The sequence below is a fragment of the Zalophus californianus genome, chromosome 9 (assembly GCF_009762305.2).
Source record: "Zalophus californianus isolate mZalCal1 chromosome 9, mZalCal1.pri.v2, whole genome shotgun sequence".
Lineage (NCBI taxonomy): Eukaryota > Metazoa > Chordata > Mammalia > Carnivora > Otariidae > Zalophus > Zalophus californianus.
In genome coordinates this window covers 39184552-39204833 of record NC_045603.1, presented here as the reverse complement: position 1 = coordinate 39204833, position 20282 = coordinate 39184552, and the positions used below count along the sequence as shown (strand labels likewise).

Genomic DNA, 20282 nt, shown 5'->3' with positions numbered 1-20282 from the left:
CCCTCAATAACATAATGTAGAAGATATAATTATCCTTGGTTTACCCATGAGAAAACTGAAACTTAGATAAGCACACAGACACAAGTGAAAAAGTGCTAGAGGGGTGGTAAGCAGTTCTTCCCCAGAGGCCACTCTTTTAATCGCTGTGCCACCTTGCTTTCCATTCTAAAGTTTTCTGCCTTCAGTCTAGATGATTAATACCCAAATAAATGCAACACAAGATTCTAATAAAAATCTACCTTTCCATCTCCTGAATTATTTTTATGATCCCTCTGTGCTTTACAGCAATTCTTTACCAAACCTGCCAGTGAACTTTGGAGCATGGTATTTATGTATTTTTTGAGCATGTGCACCATCAAGTTAGAGTGTTTTCAAACTACAGTGTGTTACCCACCCTCCCTCCTCTCCTTTGAACATCACATATGAAAGATAAGGTTTCTCAGGAAGATCAGGGACTTGTTTAAATTCACCTAAAAGAAGATAAAATTAATGTTGAAAGGCCTATAAGACCCCAGTAGAGGAGAATACATCAAAACACACACACCTCTTCATTTCAAGTGGAACAAGCCAGAGTTATCACCCCACTGTTTTCTACAGATGGTGCAAGTCATGACAATTGAAACTGATACATTTCAATCCCCAGGTTCTCAGGGTGCAACACCTCACCACACTGGAAAAATTCTGTGTTTCATTCTCCAGATCAATTCTCCTCTTTCAGAGAAATGACTTTCAGCTATTTTAGATGATATGCCCTTCGTTTGGAAAGCAATTTATATTCATTCACTCACAGCCATCATTCGGGAACATCATGGATTGATTCTAAAAGCCTAGCTTTTCATTAGTTCTGTTGCAAGGCTAATTTTACAGCAATTGATCATTTACTCCCAGTTGCTCCTTTTTTCCAGGACTTTGTGTCCCACAAACATTCTTCTGATGCAGTAGTCTATTACATGTTTCTATCTACAGAGATGCAATTATGCCCCTAATAATGAGAGCAGGTACTTACAAAAGCAAAAAGGTTCATGTTCCTTGTGCTAATTATGCACAGAAAGTTCTACCTTTCACTTACGAGTGAGAATTAGAATGTGAGTCTTGGAGCAGAGAGGATCAGGAGCTTAGTTGCTTGTATAACACATATATTATTGGCACCTAATTTGCACTGAATATATGCAAATTCTTTGCTCCATTTCTCAAGTATCCTATTGTTTACACTTGCAGCTGTTATTATTGCTAAATTCAAATTAATCACAGGTGTCTCCCCATAAGTCACTACTGCCTTACCAAAGCCAATGATAAAAATAAGGAATGACTTGATGATAGATAGGAACATAGATATTACTGATCTCTAAGTACACATTCTTAAGACATTTTTTTCCCTTGGTAAATTTTACTTATCAAGAATATGTGCAAAAAATCTAACTATTTTGCTGTTCAATGGCTCACACATGAAATAGTCTTCCAAAGTGGTAAATTCTAGTACATGAGGAGCCTGTGGAATAAAGAAGAGATAATTCCTTGCAATGATGATTCCTACTAATTGAATGTTTGTAATTACAATAGGACATCTGATATTGTAGTTCCTATGCAATTAATACTTTTTCCCTTCTTCTACCTCCCGATACACATATACATGAGGATGTGTAGGCTTCATTGTACTAGGATGGTTAGGTAGAAATATCTGTTGAGATTCTAAGGAGAATTTTAGAACATTTTCCAGACTCCAAAAATGAGCAATAAGTGATTTCTTTTCTGCTGTCAACAAACTTGAGCTGGGCATTACTATGACCCAGGATCTTCACACATATATAAGATCTCCTCAATTAGCGAGGTACTTGCTGATCTAATAGGGAAGATGGGACATATACTTGAATGACCACAACCTCAGACATAAAAGGATGACTGCCATAAGCAGAGTATGTATAACCATAAGTACAAAGTACATATATATATGTGTATATATTTACACATATATGCAACCATAGCTCTATAGATAACAATAGCTATACAGAAGAAAAGGTTTCATTCTACCTGAAGAAGTTAAAAAAAAAAAAACTCCTTTAAAAGGTAACATTAGGGTCAGATCTGAGGGTAAAAAGGCATTTTCACTCCAAATCCTATGACTTGTTCTTCTCTTTAGATGTGTATCACTAGCATTATTCTTGTGTTAAATAAACTAGAGAAGGGAAGGGTGGTTGATACGCTGACAAAATAAGAAATGAAGGTGGACATGCAAGCAAGAAAGGAAGGGATAGAAGTCCAGAAAATATCTAAAGTATGTAGTAAGGACTCTGAGTGAGAAGGAAGAAGAGTGTGCATGTTCATGAGAAAGAATCTCTGAAAGATGAGAAGAACCAAGGTCTTATTCCCAGTGAGTTAAAAATAAGAGTGGGGAAGTAGGAAGGTCCCTGCTCTAACGCTTCCTTGCTGCACCCACCAGCTAACACCATCAAGGCAGTCTAGTTTATTTGGTGCCTGAGCTGATGTAACTAGCATCAGAGGAGAATCTGTCTACAGATCCCATGTATAAAACATACAACGCTCACGTGCTCATTCAAGAAATGCCTATGAGGGTGAAATAATACTTCATTTGTCCATGGTCCAGAAGTTTACTAATGTGAACACCTAGATGTAAAGAAAAGGATGCAAAGGAAGAAAATAACACCTGTTTTGATGGTGGCAAATGTGACCTTTTTCCCCACAGGCCAGGCTGAGTGATCTTGCTTGTAGGTAAAGTATTTTGTGAAATCATTTTGGCTTGCTCAAGGGACCAGCCTGTTGACGGTTTCTTCACCATTCCTGGAAGGACAAAATGACTGCCCCAAACGTCACCCCAGGGTGTAAGAACTGATTAATGTAAATGCATTTATCATCTATTCAAATATTAAGACACATTGATCTCTGATACAAAGTTAGCATTTTTTTTCCTTCCTTCTTTTCCAATAATCTGGTCTCATTGTCTATGCTTTTCACAAATGTTTCTCTAAGAATCAGGTGATTCCTTTCAAAACTGTGCCTGTTCAAACTGACAAATCATACCTAAACTAAGGTCAGTTCTACTAAAGTGACCCTACATTCTGCTCCACACAACACTGTGGTGGACTGCCCTAAGGATCTCTAACAATTTCTTAATAGCCTGAAAGAGTCCATGTAACTTTCCAACAAACTTCAGGAAAAAACCCATAACAAAATATGTCCAAGAAACAATTTTTTAAGCATCCTTTTTATACCAAGGATTGTTCTACACCTAAGAGGATGCAACAATGCCACTACCAGACTCTCAAGAAATACACAATCTAAGAAAAGTATGTGTAAGCAATAAATACCATCCTAGGCAGTAACATAAGAGATATGCAGTACTAGGAAAATAAATTAATAAATTAATCCGGACTAGGCTGGCTCAGAGGAGAAGGAAACGGTTGACCTGGAACTCGAAGCATTAAAAAGATTAAGGGTAGTCAAGAATTTTGTGGAGGCAGATTCTGGAGAAGAAAGTGTGTCAGAACTAGGGGAAACTGGGCTCCTATCAGTATGGTGAATTTCTTAAGAGAGTAGAAATTCAGTGGTGTTTCGTACCAAGAATTTACTTCAAATTCTCTTTAAAGTACTATACCTTAAAGAATTCACTTTAAATTACTTATTTTCATGTTTTCATTTACTATTAAGATCCATCAAGACATCATGACCAAAATATATCTTGTTTTGTGTAATAGGAGATAATGGATGAAGCTAACTTTAAATATCTTTCTTATTCATTTCTTCAAATTTCAGAACATTTTTGCTTTCTGTATTCATTTTGTTTTTATTTTTCACTTCTAAAGTATTTTAAAATTCCAGTATGCTCTGATAATAATTACCATGGAACCTATTAGAATTAGAGCCTCAGATTAGTTTAAAAACTGGAATATAAAAATGTAATTGGCTATAAAATTCATAGACTCTTATTATAGTAATAATCTAACTTCTGTTGAATCCTGAATTTCAAGTCCCTGCTAAGCATTGAAACTTGTTTAAATTCATTTGGAACAGCAGTGTTTTATGCGGGGTGAGCATCTGAAACATAAATTATCTATAGTCTAAATAACCCTTGAAAATCAGCCTACCATAAAATTCAGTAGGCTAATTTTTCCCATCTCAGTAAATCTAGCACAACACTGAAAGAGATCACTATATCTTAGTATGAGATCTAGATGAAATAATAACCCTGAGTTAGAAGCCATGTTGTATGAAAAAATTTGATTTTTTTTTTCCAGGTGGGTATGGTTGATGTTGCTTCTGTTTAGTTATAAAACTACTTCAGTGGTTCTCAAAGATAAAAATGCATCAGAATCACCTGGAGGGCTTGTTACACTAGATTGCAGAATTCTACCCTCCGTAGATCTTGAGGGGGAGCTTGAGAATCTTCATTTCATTTCCTGCTGCTGTTCCAGGGACCTCACTTTGAAAATGACTCTGTGTGTACACACACACACACAGTAACTACATTTTAAAATTCTTATTTTGATGAAGATTTTTTAAAAGAAGATTGAAGATTTATATTATGAAGTTACGAAGATTTTTAAAAGATAACTGTGTGTGCACATCATTCAACCAAACTACATTCTTTAATCAGGCCTTTCTTAGTTATTTGGTAGTATATATAATCACCTCCTTGCAAAATTTCTGTTTTGATGTGCAAAGCTGGCAAAACCAATTCCCAGCTGCAGGGAAGGCCTTAATGCTGAGGTCAAATTTGCCAATAGAATCCTGCATGCTTGGATTTAATGCCAGGAGGATAGATATAAAATTGGCATTTCGATAAAGCTACTTTGCTAAACTTTAATAACACCAATTCTGTTAACCTTGGAGCCCTGATTAGAACATAAATTAAGTGAGGAAATCCCTATTGTTAACTAAACCCATTTTGCATATTTATTGCTATCCCTTTTAATTTGTAAGGGCATGTCAGACAATGAAACCTGTTCTCTATTCGCTGGGTCTTTGATTTTGCCTTTTCCTCTTGTTATATTAGATGTAAATGCCTGATGTACCTTCAGTAGCAACTTTCCTACATTTGTAGAAAATACGAAAATCTTTGAAAAAGTGTTTGCGTTCTCCTTCCTTTCTTAACTAATTGTTGCCTATTCTTGTCTATAATCTGCTTTCAAAATGTTTAGCTTTTCACTCCACCAAAAGAAAACTACATCTATGGTTATTTAAATATTTATTTTAAAAAGCAATGCCATATTTTCTTGTGTTAAGTCAGACAGTCAGGCTCCCAGATGTTTAATTCAAAGTTATCCCTTGTATATCATATAACTCAAAGAAAGAGAGAGAACCCTGGAAGAGAGAATGCAGTACAAGTGAGGAGTCAGCATGCAGAAATTCAGAAAGACATAGAAACTATGTGACACCCAGTAAGGTGACCCCATGGTCATCATCAGGCTTTGGGATTGATTATGGGGAGGAAAGAGGATGCCCAAAGTTGGATAAGGAAAGACTGACAGCAAGGGTTTGTGTGCCCAAAGTTCACATTTTCGATCACAGATCAAAATGTGCCCAGTTCACATTTTCGTCACACAATCAACCTTCTTATGCAGTTCAGTTTGGGAGGAGCTAAACACAAACATAAACATGAAGTTTTCTACTTTTTCCTTTTAGAAGGTTATGTAAAGTTAGAGAAGGCAAGGTTGAAACCACTATCTCTGTTTAATTGCTCTAGCTACGGATTTCTTATAGAGAAGTGCCTCCAGGCGCAGGGAAACCTTAAAACTGCAGGCATTGTTTATATATGAAGACTATAAATTCTTATCCATTCATTCATTCAACAGGTACTTATTAAGCAATTTCTATGTGCCAAATGTTAGGTAAAGGAAACACCGTTGGGAATATACATGCCCTGCTCAGCCTAGTGATTAAAGTATACCAAGAAACAACTCATTGCCCTAACCTGTGTTGACCATGGAAACAGGTACATGGAACTGAAGGGATCAAGGGATACTAGTCCTAATTATAATGTCTGGGAGCTCCTGCCAAACTTAGAGAACTCTAATTTAGAATTTAAACTATATGTGGGAGGGGGACAATCAGTCTAACCTGTATTTATTTTCCTTTAGCAATAACTACAGAGAGGAAATGTGTCCCTTTAACTTTTGGGAAGGCTCTTTTCCCTTCCAGAGGTGGGGGCAGGGGAGATTTAGATCAGAACTAATTGTTCTGTGATTAATATTTTCCCTCCCGTTGCTCTGTACAGCCGGGATGACATGCATTGTACACACAACAGGAGGTAAGAGAGTCAATCAATTAGGGGAACAATTAGTCCCAGTTTCTATAATTTATTTGAGATTGTAGATGAAATTGCCTGAAAATATTAAGAACAGTAAAGATCAGTGATAAAACCTAAAGAAATAAATTTACATTCAAGTTTTCGAGGCAGATGCTTAGTTGACGCTGCTCTTCTGCAGATACGTGACGTTAATGCAGTAATAATTATAGTTTGGCAGCAATTAATAAATAGACTGTCAAAACCAGTCAAGTTGTGTTCATGGTTTTGGAAGTCTGCTGATTTTAGCTTTGACATGATGTGGCTGAAGTGTTCTTGAAAAGCTCAAAATTGTTAATTAGAGGATGCAATTCTGTAACTCCCCTTCTGCGGGTCTAAGGTTGGAAATTTTTGGAAACAAACATTCAGTTGCAACCTGGGGTCTTCTTTGGGGTCCGTGTTTTGTTGATAATTTGTATTTAGAAAGATGTAAGGGACACCTGGGTGGCTCAGTTTGTTAAGCAGCTGCCTTCGGCCCGGGTCATGATCCCAGGGTCCTGGGATCGAGTCCCACATCGGGCTCCTTGCTCAGCAGGGAGCCTGCTTCTCCTCCTCTCTCCCTCTGCTTGTGCTCTCTGTCAAATAAATAAAAAAAAAATCTTAAAAAAATAAATAGAAAGATGTAATATGTAGGAATATTCTAAGATTTAGGAGACTGATAAACCTACCACCAAGAGCACATGAGTCAACTTGAAGAGATAGAATTTGATGGGATCCTCAGGCCATGTCAAATTCTAGATTGTTTTTGTTGCAATATCATAATGTAAAAATCAGGGTAAGGATAGAAATCATGGTGGACTAATAGCCTAGCTCTAAGTGAACTCCAAGTCCTAGCTCATGCAGAATATTTGGGAAGTTTAAACCTGTCAAGAGACTAAGGTTGCGTCTGCTCCAGGGAATAAGAAAGCAGAAAGAAAAGAATGAAAATGGTCAAGAACATTTCATTTAAGCAGTGAAAAAGGCAAGATGGTCAAGAACATTAATATAAATTCTATTTCTTTTTTTTAAGACGTATTTATTTTGAGAGAGCGTGCACACACATGTGTGTGCAGAGGGAGAGGCAAAAAGAGAGGGAGAGAGAGAGAATCCTCAAGTACCCTCCCCACTGTGTGCAGAGCCTATAGCAGGGCTCCATCCCAGGACCCTGAGATCATGACCTGAGCCGAAATTAAGAGCCTGATGCTCAACCGATGGAACCACCCAGGCACCCCTAAATTCTATTTCTTTTAAAGCAAGTGATAAGAAGAAATTTAAAGCCATAATTTTACCAAGTTTTAAGCTTGGAGATTAGCCTCTCCTGACTTAATAATGATCAAAGCTACCTCAGCTCAGAATGTAAATCCCTGATCAGTTTCACACATCTGCTAGTTTGCCCAGACGTCAGCAAAGGAACAAATAAAATGCTGATGTTAGTTAACATGTGTGTATGCATAATATTTAAAATCCAAACACATTCTGAGAGTAATGCTCTAGAATTACTCAAATGCAATCCCTTAGAGAAAATTTATATTTTTTAAAAGGTAGCACTGTACTTTGATGAATAATTTCCTGCCTAAAAAACTCTGATAGATACAAATAAAACAGCCAAGAAATAAGGAAGGCAAACAAATATCACTACCATGCCCCCAAAAGAATGTAAAAATAATAGAAAATTCTAAACTTCTAGACCAAAACAAGAAAGAATTCATCTCATCCCACACAAGTTTTCCTAACCTTTAAGTAAAAATCTTGTAGAAATTTGTTATAAAATTCCATTTTGCAATTTAATTCTAGGACTTAACCATGAGGAAAAGCAAACTGATATTCTCAGCTCCTTGTCTGTGGTGTTTGGTACTTATATCAACTTTCGTGCTCTAATTAATTTTACTAATCCCTTTAGTTAATGAATAAGTAAATCAAAACCAGGGGGGAAAATCCATCAATTTCAAGAACGGGCAGTAGAAAATTGTTAATTCAGAAGTGACCCACAGCTACCAAAGTGTTCTACCAAAGCATTACTTTGCTATCCCGTAAATATTTTATTTTCTGTTTTAGTTCTTCAAAGAGCAAAACGTTTCACAGTTAATCTCTACGGTACTATTGTTTCTAAGCTCTCTAAAAGACATTGATCTGGCAGTAGCCAAATATTTGAATATAAATTGATTTTATGCAATACACAGAAAACAAGTATTTTATTGATATAAATGGTTTCTTTACTTGTAGAATTACACTAAAAATTATCTTGAAACAGCATGATCCCTCTTTGGACAGTACTAGATAAATCAAGTTGAACATTAATTTTATAGGAGTTTTCTGTCTTATGCAATAGCACAAATGTCTATGGTGAGAAGTGTCAAGGGAGTAGAGAGGTAGATAAAAGCTTCGAGAAAGAAGATATAAGTGTGAAAGATGACAGAATGGCCACGTGGGGAGAACTTGTTATAGCTTTTCGCTTTTTTAGGTCTATTCATAAAGACAATACTTAAAGATTTAAGTCATTTTTTTCCCCCAAGCTGGTTGTTAATAGAAGACTTGGGTCTAAACTACATATGCAGCACAATGTACAGACATCATGGAGACCGGCCATTGTAAGAAAGGAGAAGGCTGCATGGATTTGGGGACCTGCAAACCTTGTACATGGACATTCTGAAGTCGGCTGACATTCTGATGTCAAGTCCCAGGCATCCCTCACTGAGGACGTGTTTCTAGTCTCTAACCAGCCTGGCCAAGAGAGAAGCCTCAAGAGCAGCAGAGACTCCCGCTGTTGCTCGCTTGCCTCAGTCCTTCTACACCTCCTCTTCTACCCTCCACCTTCCTCCCTCATCTGGGATCCCGCGTTCTCCCTCAGGGCTGCTCAGTTCTTGATGATGGACTTCTATAAAGTGCCATCTTCATCAGCTGATTTCTACAGAGAACTTCTTCTCTCCAACACCGTCTGCAGAATGCTGGCTTGCTTCCTTACTTGTTAGCATGAATAACAGCAGGATTTTGCATGCCCCCCTTTTTCAACACTGAATGCTCCATATCCGCTTTCTCCCTACCAGCTGCCTGCCTGCTCGCTCTTCACTTGTCAGCATTTTGTGATAGAAAAGATTCAGGAACAATGCCTGCCCAATATTGTGTAGGTTTTCTATTCACTCTGGATTTGAAGCGAACCTCCATATTTCACCATTGAAATGCTCTATCAACTTCCCAATTGCTGATTCTCCTTCAAATTGCACTTAATGTGTCCTAACCTGCAAAATTTGGAATTGCATTCCATTAGGTATGCTGTTATTATTTTCATCTTTGCAGCTTTAAACTTTCTTTTTTTATTATTTAAATTCAAGTTAGTTAACATATAGTGTGTTATTAGTTTCAGGAGGTCAGTGATTTCATCAGTTTTATATAACACCCAGTGCTCATTACATCAGGTGCCCTCCTTAATGCCCATCACCCAGTGACCCCATCCCCCCCACCTCCCCTCCAACAACACTCAGTTTGTTCCCTATAATTAAGAGTCTCTTATGGTTTGCCTCCTTCTCTGTTTTTATCTTATTTTCCCTTCCCTTCCCCTATGTTCATCTGTTTTGTTTCTTAAATTCCATGTATGAGTGAAATCATATGGTATTTGTTTTTCTCTGACTGAAGCTTTAAACTTTCTAGTAAAGCTACATTTTGCCTTTTCTTTCTACTTCTAGCCTGGAAAATTCTCTGATATTAAGCTGCCATTTTAAAAATCTCATATTTCAGTTTGACTTTATAATTTTGCTGCATTTATTTTAGTGGTGCTTTGCTAGCACTCTTACTGGGTTTTGTTGTTGTTGTTGTTGTTAACGCACAAAGCTTTCACACATCTTTTTTTTCAGGGATTTTTTTTTCCAATTGATTTTGTCTTTGATTGCAAAAGCCCCTGAGTGATTTCTATGAACGAAATATCCAGTAAACAAGCAGAATTTTATTAAGTCATGTCTCCTATTTTTATTCTATATTTCACCTGTAATACAGGGTGACTCTAGGATGATTAAAATCAACACTCACATTTTATTCATGCCATCAGTACACTTTTATCTTAGTAAAAGTGTTAGTTTGTCCGTAATATAATATCCAGTTATGAATTTATAAAAGTAACAGTGTGCCCTCACTCTGAAATATCTGCTTAGCCAGGAGGATATTATTTGAGATTTTACATGTTGGCATTAACCATTTTAAGGAAAAGCAGTGGTATATTAACAGCATGGAAGAGAAAAAAACTTGGCTAAATACAAATGTATTTCCTCCCAACAAAATCATCGTAGTTTATAACCAGACTGATGAAACAAACTTGAGATTCTGATCACCAGTGATCTTGACCTGCACAATAGGGAATGTTGCAAATCTGCCCTTACCTGTTGTTCTACGGTAAGATAGAGGATTTCTACTTAATACTAAAAAGTCATGATAATATGGCATTTTCAGATTAAAAGTTATCTACCACCTTCCAATGAGGAAGTTGGGTACATTCAGGACAAGTACTTTAGATCACTTTTTAGTTTTCTTTTAGTATGTCATAATATTAAATTTTGATCAATAATTTGGGAAAAGGGCCTAAAAACACGAGAGGATTGCCTATAGAATGGCTTTATTTTAAAGAAATTATAGTGTTTATAATTACTGAATATAAAATGAAAAGACAATTTAGCTCCATATATTGCCGTCAGGAAGCCAGCATGCTTGCTTATGATGAGAAAGTATTTACAGATCTTGCTTCTCAATGTAAACTATTACACTGAACTCTTTCTCTGAAGATCTGAGATGCAAACTGTGGTATATTCATCAGTCTTATTACTGAGCCACTCAGATGGAAATGGCATTAAATCCAACTATTGGCCAAAATGAAAGTTTACAAAAATCCACAGATAATGATTTTTATCAAAGTCATATTTTGCACAATGATGCTTAAATGTGAGATGGTGACTTGATAGTATTTGATAGGAAATCTGATCTTAAGCTCACTTTCTTAAAGTGGTATGATCTGGGTTTGTCAAGAGGAAAGAAAAGACATGAAATGGTTCTATGCATCTCTAGCAAACCTTGACTTGATGATGAGACAGAAAATAGGCCATTGCTTAATAAGAGCCAAAAGCAAAGGAGGAGGAAGCAGCAGCAAAAGAAAAAGAACCCACCAAGAAACACTTGGAGACTATGCTACATAATGAACATAATAGGCTATCTGCCTTTCAAATATTCTTTCCAAACCTTGGACTCCCCTGATTTACTTCTTAGGTGCTCCCAACTGGATCAAGGTGTAGTTGTTCACTGTCTCCTCACTTAAACTTTGATTAATGATGGGCACATTAGAGAAGGTAGAACATTTAATTTGAATATACAAAATCAGTATCTTACCTAAACCTTTCAAATCTTCTAAATTAGATGAAACCACTCACAAAAACCAATTTTCTTATATTTCAAATCAGTTTAATTCAGTTTTATCTATCTAGCACCATAGGATGTAGGGCAATGATCTTCATCTTCATTCATAGGATGTGGGGTAGGTAGAGCCTTGTTCTGAATAAGAGAAAATGTAACGAGTGCCTCTTAGACTTATTGATAACCAAAAACCAGGTGTCAAAGGCCCAGGTAATACACAGGTAAAGGGTATTAACAAGAAGCCAATTTGGCATAGCATAGTAAAAAAAAAAATCAGCCTATAGAAAAGTACATTTTATTTGTGCTATTGTGGGAAATCAGATTATAAAGTATTTGTATATACTAACTTTTGGCTGCAAGCAACAGCAAACCCAACACAAAATGGATTAAACCATAAGGAAAATGTATTATCTCCCATTGCAAGAAGTTCCAAGGTATGGTGCTTAGAGCCGTAGTTAATACAACCGCACAAGAGCATCATGAGGGTCATGGTTACCGTCAACATTCATCTGTAAAGCATCAGCCTTCTTTGCTAGATTCTCTCATGATCACAATGTGACTGCAAGCTCTTCCAAGTCCCACACACAAACCCAACCGCCACCAGCAGAAGAGATACTGCTTTCTGTGTATCCATTTTTAAGAGGTAGAAAAACTTCCTCAGTGTTACACAAACGGATTTCCTCTCCTATCACAACAGGCCCGACCTGGATCACACGCCCTTCAGTGCCATAGCCAACCATAGACAAAAACAATGAGATTACCATGAATGATATATAGAGAGAGAAAGAGAGAGACAATGAAGTTTATCCATGAGTGGAGAATAAGGAAATAGTTGCCTGAAAACAATAGGGCTTATCTTAAATCAGAAAGACTGAATAGCTATTAGGTAAACAGTTGACATATGATTTTATATTTTATAAATTGTGGCTATTGTTCATTCAGGCTTCATGTCCCCAAATTGATTAGTTGGCACACAACAGAAAATAAAATTTAGGAAGACGAATAAGCCAAATCACCACTTTCTATACTCCATATCCCATACACACACACACATATACAGATATATATCTAGCATATAAACTTGGTCTTCAGACCCCACTACACTCAGATATGTTAAATCTCAATGGTTTGCTATCTGGTATCTCCTCTCAGTAGCCTCCTATAATTATTTCTACTACAACATATAACACATTGGATTCTAACCATCTGTATGCATCCTCAAGCATACAGATGGTGAATGAACTACTTGAAATTTATCCAAAGCACTTAATATCATGTCAGACACATTGCAGGCACCCAATTTATTCATTCATTCAACATCTATCTATTCACTTATTAGGGAGGCAGAATTCCATGGAGCTAGGCTGTTTCACTCTAAATCCTTGCTCCAGCACTTACTAGCTGGGCAACCTTTGGCATGTTTTCTCATCTATGACGGACAGACAATAATATTGCCTGACTCACAGGGTTTATTTTATGAGCATTAAATGAGCTTATATGTTTAAAGCTCTTATAAACATGTCTGGCTAATAGTATGGCCTTATAAAGCGTTACTATTTTTATTTATTAATACACTATTTCTAACTGTAGACTGCAGAAATTTTCATCACTTTTGCCACAATCTGAACTGTGTCTGGATCGATTTTAAAGCTTTGCTTCACTGTGTGACAAAACAATGGCAGTTTGAGCACAGTTTGATAAAAGAGGGCTTTGAGTTGCAAGCTTAGATTTTCTCTCAAGTGCCTGCAGCTCTGAAACAGCAAGAGTTCAGAGCTGAGTTTCAGCAAAGCAATGGAGAATGGGAATTCCAAATTATCTATCTGTAGCTTCTATAGAAAACATTTTGAGAGCCAGTCAGCTTGATCCAGCTAAGCTGCATCTCTTCAATCACTGCCAAAAGCATCTAGTTTCATCTTACTATGCAAAAGTTAAAGAGAGGTAACTTCAATTAATAGTGGACACAATGAGCATTGTCACTGAAAACTGTTAAAATGATCCATGCAAGATCAATTTCATCTCTAGGTTTTCATGTCTACCTTTTCCAGCAAAAAAATTTTAAAAGAGATTTTGACCCTTACCATACAATTTTTAAAACACTGTGAAATCCATTTGAAATCTTTACAATGCACTTGAAAGGCTATTTTGTTAGCTTTTCTTGATTACGACTCTGCCATTCGTTCTTTTTTTTTTTAAGATTTTTTTTATTTATTCATTTGACAGAAAGAGCACAAGTAAGGGGAACTGCAGGGAGAGGGAGAAGCAGGGTCCCCGCTGAGCAGGGAGACCGATGCGGGACTCAATCCCAGGACCTTGGGATCATGACCTGAGCCAAAGGCAGATGCTCAACCAACTGAGCTACCCAGGCGTCCCAACTCTGCCATTCTTAATAAAATCTTAGGAGGCCCCTTCAAGCCATCAAAGTTCTCCATTAAGTGGTGCTTTTAAAACAAATGGCAGCTTTTAAAACTCTAACAATAAAATATTTTATTAATAGAGAAATGGGTACACAGTTAATCAATTAGAAAAACAATATTAAATTTGTGAATTCATTAAGTGCTTTTTAAAACTGCTCTCATATCCCAGTTCTCAAGATTTATTTCCCTATTGTAGGTGGGAAGTTTTTGATTTTGTTTAAGACTCCTTGATTTTCTGTATCATTTTATAGTAATTCAGTACTTGGGCTTTGAATTGGATATGATTTACTTGTTTCCATTCTTTTACTCTCTATATTATAGGTCTGAAGGGGGAAATATTGTAGCACTAAATATAGTTTCCATTTGGCTCATGGATTTATTTTTATTTTAGCTAGTTCTTCTGAAATTTATATTGCTTTCAATTGCTAAATATAATTGTGGTGACTGATCTTCTGGGAATGAGAAACTCAGTTTGTTAAAAAATTTTATCAAGTTTATTGGTTTATAATACATTATTTGTAAACAATGCTAATGCTTTCTCTTTGTTCTGTAGGAAATCTATATTTTATGTACTCTAAGAAACCATTAATTACAAAATGCACCATTATTTTATACATAAAAAATGCTACAAACTAAACTATGTCAAAAATGGTTTCTTATCACTTGAATTTTTATTTCGTACTTAACTGAAAAACCATTCAGACTTAGATGGATTTTATTTTGGGTCACTTTTATACATACAAATTAGGAAATTAAAAGCAAGATAAATTGCTTAGTAAGTTCTTAAAATTTCTAAACCCGTTCTCAATCCAGAGTTAATGATGCCCATCTCCTTTTACACACCATTTACCTTTGTGCTATCACGAGTGTTGGATAAAGCATTTCTTTAAATATTGCTCCACATAGGGGCGCCTGGGTGGTTCAGTCATTAAGCATCTGCCTTCAGCTCAGGTCATGATCCCGGGGTCCTGGGATCGAGCCCCGCATTGGGCTACCTGCTCAGCGGGGAAGCCTGCTTCTCCCTCTCCCACTCCCTCTGCTTGTGTTCCCTCTCTCGCTGTGTCTCTCTCTGTCAAATAAATAAAAAATAAATTTTAAAAAATCTTAAAAAAAATAAATATCGTTCCACTAATGCTTCCAAAATCTTCCATTCTGCTCTCATTCTGCTGGTTTAATTGTTAAGCTTACAATAGAAAGCTTTCAGACCACAACCAGGATTCAGATTCCTTCCTCAAATGGCCTTTCAGTGAGTTGTTGACTGGAACATCAATGGCAGGAACAAGCAGATTGAGAATGCACGGGCCTGGCCAGCAGTGATAGTAAGATTCCACATAACTGAATTCTTGTTATACTCAGTATCCCTCTGCCTTTAAGGAAGATGGATCTTGAGGAACTGCCTCTGCTTGTCTTGGGGAGACAAGAATGGAAGGAGATGAACACTGGAAAATCTAAAAAACTAAATTATATTTTAAAAGAAATAATTTACATGAAAAATATGAAAAATGGAAGTTAATAAGTCAAAGTTTTCCAACCTCTAGTAAGAGTAGCTAGCCATTTAAAAAGTTTGATCTCTGGTTTTTAATACAAATGTTTGCCTTTTAAGCTATTCTACTATTTGGGAGCACCTCACATCTACACCTCTCTCTTATTTCCTTTGGATCCAAATTCCCTAATTCCTGGTCCTATTTGTTACTTCTTAATCATGCTTTTCCATCTGCCTCCTGGCAATCAGAGCCATGTTCCCAATTGTTTCACTACGTCAAGAAGATAACTGTGAGTTGCAATTTACCACTATTGGTATCAAGAGATACGATCGCAGGGCACAGTGAGTTTCCTTAATGGTGGGAAAGAGAGCGGGAGAAACTCATGGGCTGTCTTGAGGGTGAGAATTGGTGTCTTATTCTCCTTTTCTCTGCCTCCACATAAAGCATAGGGCTCAGTAGACACTCAACATACATAAAATGCCTAGTACATGATAAATGAAACCTTTGAAGGGAAAAAAGTAAGAACAGAGAGCAGGAGGGTTTTGATCAGAGAGAAGGAGAGAGAAAGAAATAGAAGAGAGAGAAGGAGAACCAATATGGTTGTAGGTGACTGAGAGAAGCAGTTTACAAGAAGGGACAGAGAAGACCTATAGCACTTTAGCCAGGAACTAGAGACTGTGCTGATGCTTTCTTGGGTGTATACTTACCTCCAAACCCACTAGGTTGTATACATTAAATAAGTAGAGCTCTCTGTAAGTCAGTCATGCCTCAACCTCAATAAAATGGCAACTACATAAATAAGTAGATTCCTAGAAAATGCAGCTGGTGAATGTTCAATATTTCCTTCCTGCTCATGCTCTTCCCAGAGACACATCCGGTATAAACATCTATACACCTTTTCACAGTGTGTGTAGTGTGGTATTTTCGGGTTGGATAGGGATGCAGATTCTATTCTCAAGGTACAGCTGCAGACCCACTTATAGTCAAGGTGCAAAAGTATTTATGACAGATACTGCCTGAGAACCACACCCTTCGGCACAATTCTTTCTGTACCTCTTAGGAGGCTTTTGTGACTAAATGGGTAAAATCTGGAGGTAACTAGATCTATTTTGGAAAAAAAAGAAGAAAAAGACCCAGAAGCCTGTACTGTTTATGATTTCTGAAGGTAGGTGGCCTGCTGTGCTTCCAGTTGCTCCAAGGTCTGAAAACCACCTTCCATCTTTCATCTTGTCCTGGGACTATCGCCAGAGTCAGCCGTCATTGCCATGAGAGGGACCACAGATGCTCCGGCTTTCCTCTTCCTTCCTTCAAGAGACAGTATCTATTCAAACCAGAGACAAGATATACCTAAGCCTGACATTCAAACATCTGCAAACTTGCGCAAGATTTTGATAATGCTGCTAGACTTCATTTAGTACCTAAGGATCCTTGGGTTTGGAAGAATTTAAATGAAACTTTGACGGTGGTTCCGGTTTTTTTGGGTTTTTTTTTTCCCAAACATCTTCCAGAGTGGGTGCCGTAGGTTGGATTCCCTGGGAAGCTGCTCCGAGTCAGAGGTAGCTTATGGGGGGAGTGCTTTCCAGCTGAGGGAGTGGAGAAAGCAGGTTTGGACAAAGGGAGTTGCTGAAGTGAAGTGCAGTCACCAGAGGCTTTACCTGATCCTACAGGGCTCTTCAGAGATCACACTGAGGAAGGGGGCCAGGCCTTTACACCAGCATCCACCAGTCCCTGGATGTGAGCTGTCCCTGGGGAAGTGGGTTTAACCTTGGACATGGCAGTTCCCTCCAGCCAAGGGCCGTTATTTAGGAGAGATGACTCAGCTCTGAGCTGTCCTTAGGCAGCACTCTCTGAAACCATGGGTCCCCTTCTTTGAAAAGAAGGAGGGATGCACATGGCATCCTCTCATGGTTTCCACCTACACCTTCAGAAGGTCAAGGCAAATTCTAATGGAATAAAATCACTAACTTTCTGCCCTCCATCTCAAAAATACATTCTAACATATTCCATGATATTTGCTGGACTCTTTAGGGTAATTACTTCAATAGTTACTTTAAGTTTGGAGCATTTCTGTGTTAGAATACTTTTTTTAAGTAATATTTTCAGTGTCTATTTGACCTTTCTCTCCTGTTTACTTTTTTTTTTTAAGAGAGGTGGGGGCACGTGAGAGGGGAAGAGGGAGAAAGAGAATCTCAAGCACCACCCTATGCCCAGCATGGAGCCCAAGGCAGGGCTCGATCCCACAACCCTGAGATCATGATCTGAGCTGAAATCAAGAGTCAGACGCTTAACTGGCCAAGCCACCCAGGCATCCCTCTCCTGTTTACTTTTTAATTTTGCGTGCTATTGTTATAAAATACAATACTTAAATAGAAATGGAAACACTGCTTTCTCCAGAAACTATTATGTTTATGCAGTGTGGTAGACGATCTCACTATATAATCGGAGAAATCTACATCAATTTATAGACCTAGAAACAGACATAATTAAAATCCTACTAGAAGAATATAAAGGACAAAGGGAAGTTGTCATGGTAACCAAAATCCTGATTTTCCTCATTTTATACCACAAAAGTATTAACTTCTATGATACCTTAGTATTTTTTCTACACTGTATTTTAACCAGGGGCCATTTTGTACATTGTGTTTGCTAAATACATAACTAAATCATTACTTCCTGCAATTTGGTTTTTTACATTACATTTTAAAGTATGTTTTTGAAAATCTGGCACTAGGAAATTAAACTCTTTCTGCAAGATCCAGTTTTTCTTTTTCTTTTTTTTTTTTAAGAGTCACCGTTCAAAATTTATTTGGTATTTTAGTTGGTATGACACTTAGTTGGCTGCATTGTCTTTTTACATTATATGGCCATGTACACTATATTCTGACATACATGGTACACAAAGTAAGATCCTTTAGGACAGTTATGCACAATACATGCAATATTGAATTTATACATTGGATCCCAGAACGTGACTGACTGGAAAAGATGGACTAGGCATGTCGGGTGTTGGGGGAAGGAACCCAAAGTGACAGAACACACAGTAAACACACATCTGGTGTGCAGAGCAACCTCAGTTCTGGCAGTGGAGCCTCTGAGATGGTGGGGCTAACTTACATTAACCAATTTAGGGCTACAAAGACAGGTATCATCCAGTACCAGGATACAGCTGCAGGGTTTGGTGAACCATTCCTATTTGGAACTTTAGGAAACTGACGTTTTTTCTTAGGCCATTTTAATATTACTTGAGTAACAAATCAGATAATAAGGACAATATACACAACCTCCAACTAAAATCCTGCTATAGTCCAGACAGTGAAGTGGTACATTAGAAAACTTTAAAACTGCAGCTCCTTTTGGATCCCCCAAAGTGTATCTGCACTCTTCTTCAAACGGGCCTCCTCCTCAGAAGTCAGAGTCACCTTCACAACATCTGAAATTCCATTCTGTCCCAAGATGCAAGGGACACTAAGGAAGACATCTTTAATTCCATAGAGACCCTTAATCATGGTGGAAATTGGATGCACCCGCCTAAGATTCTTCATTATACTTTCGGCCAGATCTGCCACAGACAGTCCAATGGCCCAGGAGGTGTAGCCTTTCAGTTTGATCACCTCATAGGCACTGTCAACCACCTGTTTGTGAACCTCTTTCCACTGTTCCTTATCTGCATCAGTGCCTAAGTCAGGGTGCAGATTCTTCAGAGAGACACCAGCAACGTTCACTCCACTCCATACAGGCACACTGGAGTCTCCATGCTCCCCAAGGACCCACCCGTGACAGCTTAATGGGTGAACTCCCAGTCTTTCCCCCATTAGGTAACGGAACCGGGCTGAATCCAGATTGCAACCACTTCCAATAACACGGTTTTTGGGAAAGCCACTTATCTTCCAAGCCACATAGGTCAAGATATCCACTGGATTGGAAACGACAAGCAACTTGCAGTTTGGGCTATATTTTACGATATTAGGAATGATGAACTTAAAGATGTTCACATTACGCTGGACCAAATTAAGACGGCTTTCTCCCTCTTGCTGACATGACCCAGCTGTGATAATAACCAGCTTGGAGTTTGCAGTCACATTATAATCTTTGCCAGAGACAATTTTTGGTGTTCTAAGGAAAAGGCTGCCATGCTGGAGATCCATCATCTCTCCCTTGAGTTTGTCTTCCATGACATCAACAAGAGCAAGTTCATCTGCCAAGTCTTTCATTAAGATACTGATGGCACAAGCCATGCCAACAGCACCAACCCCAACAACTGTGATCTTATTCTGGGGGGTATGTTCTTCCTTAAGAAGATTCTGAATCAGCTGATCTTTGAGAGTTGCCATTTTGGACTTAAAACCAAAAGGAATCGGGAGTGCACGTCGGGCGGGCGGGCGTCAGCGGCGCGCGAGGTTGAATGCCAAGATCCAGTTTTTCTTAAGAGCAAAGAGTGTTAGTTTCTTCTTTGTGTAATTTAAAATATGTAAACATACACAAAAAAGTGAATATTCTACCACAAGTTTAACATTTTAAGTGTATCTTTCCAACCTCTTTTACAAGAGTTTTTTATTTAGAAAAATTGGACATACTTTATTTATTGTTTCATACTTTGTTTTTTTCATCTAACACTCTAATGTATTTCTAGGTTTGTAAATATTTACTGCTAAGGTAATTTTAGTAACTTTATTTTATGATTTACCACAATTTAAAAAGTCTCTGTTAGATAGTTTCTGC

General features: G+C 37.6%; 2 protein-coding genes across 6 annotated transcripts in view; one reads left to right on the top strand and one right to left on the bottom strand.

The window, feature by feature from the left end:
• SYT1 (synaptotagmin 1) overlaps window positions 1-20282 on the top strand; it is a 522467-nt gene that overhangs the window by 300125 nt on the left and 202060 nt on the right. The window lies entirely within an intron of this gene.
• LOC113922660 (L-lactate dehydrogenase A chain-like) lies at window positions 18347-19948 on the bottom strand. 2 transcript variants are annotated; one of them, XM_035721834.1, is made up of 2 exons: window positions 19208-19928; window positions 18347-18941 (listed from the first exon to the last, which is right to left on the bottom strand). In XM_035721834.1, the coding sequence occupies exons 1-2, from the start codon at window positions 19892-19894 to the stop codon at window positions 18786-18788; spliced, it is 843 nt and encodes a 280-aa protein (XP_035577727.1). In that variant the 5' UTR covers window positions 19895-19928; the 3' UTR covers window positions 18347-18785. The 2 variants fall into 2 exon arrangements, with proteins under 2 accessions (XP_035577727.1, XP_035577726.1); XM_035721833.1 differs by having other exon boundaries at window positions 18817-19948.

Coding starts and splice junctions, on each gene's coding strand:
- LOC113922660 (XM_035721833.1), bottom strand. CDS start 19,894: ATGGCAACTCTCAAAGATCAGCTGATTCAGAATCTTCTTAAGGAAGAA.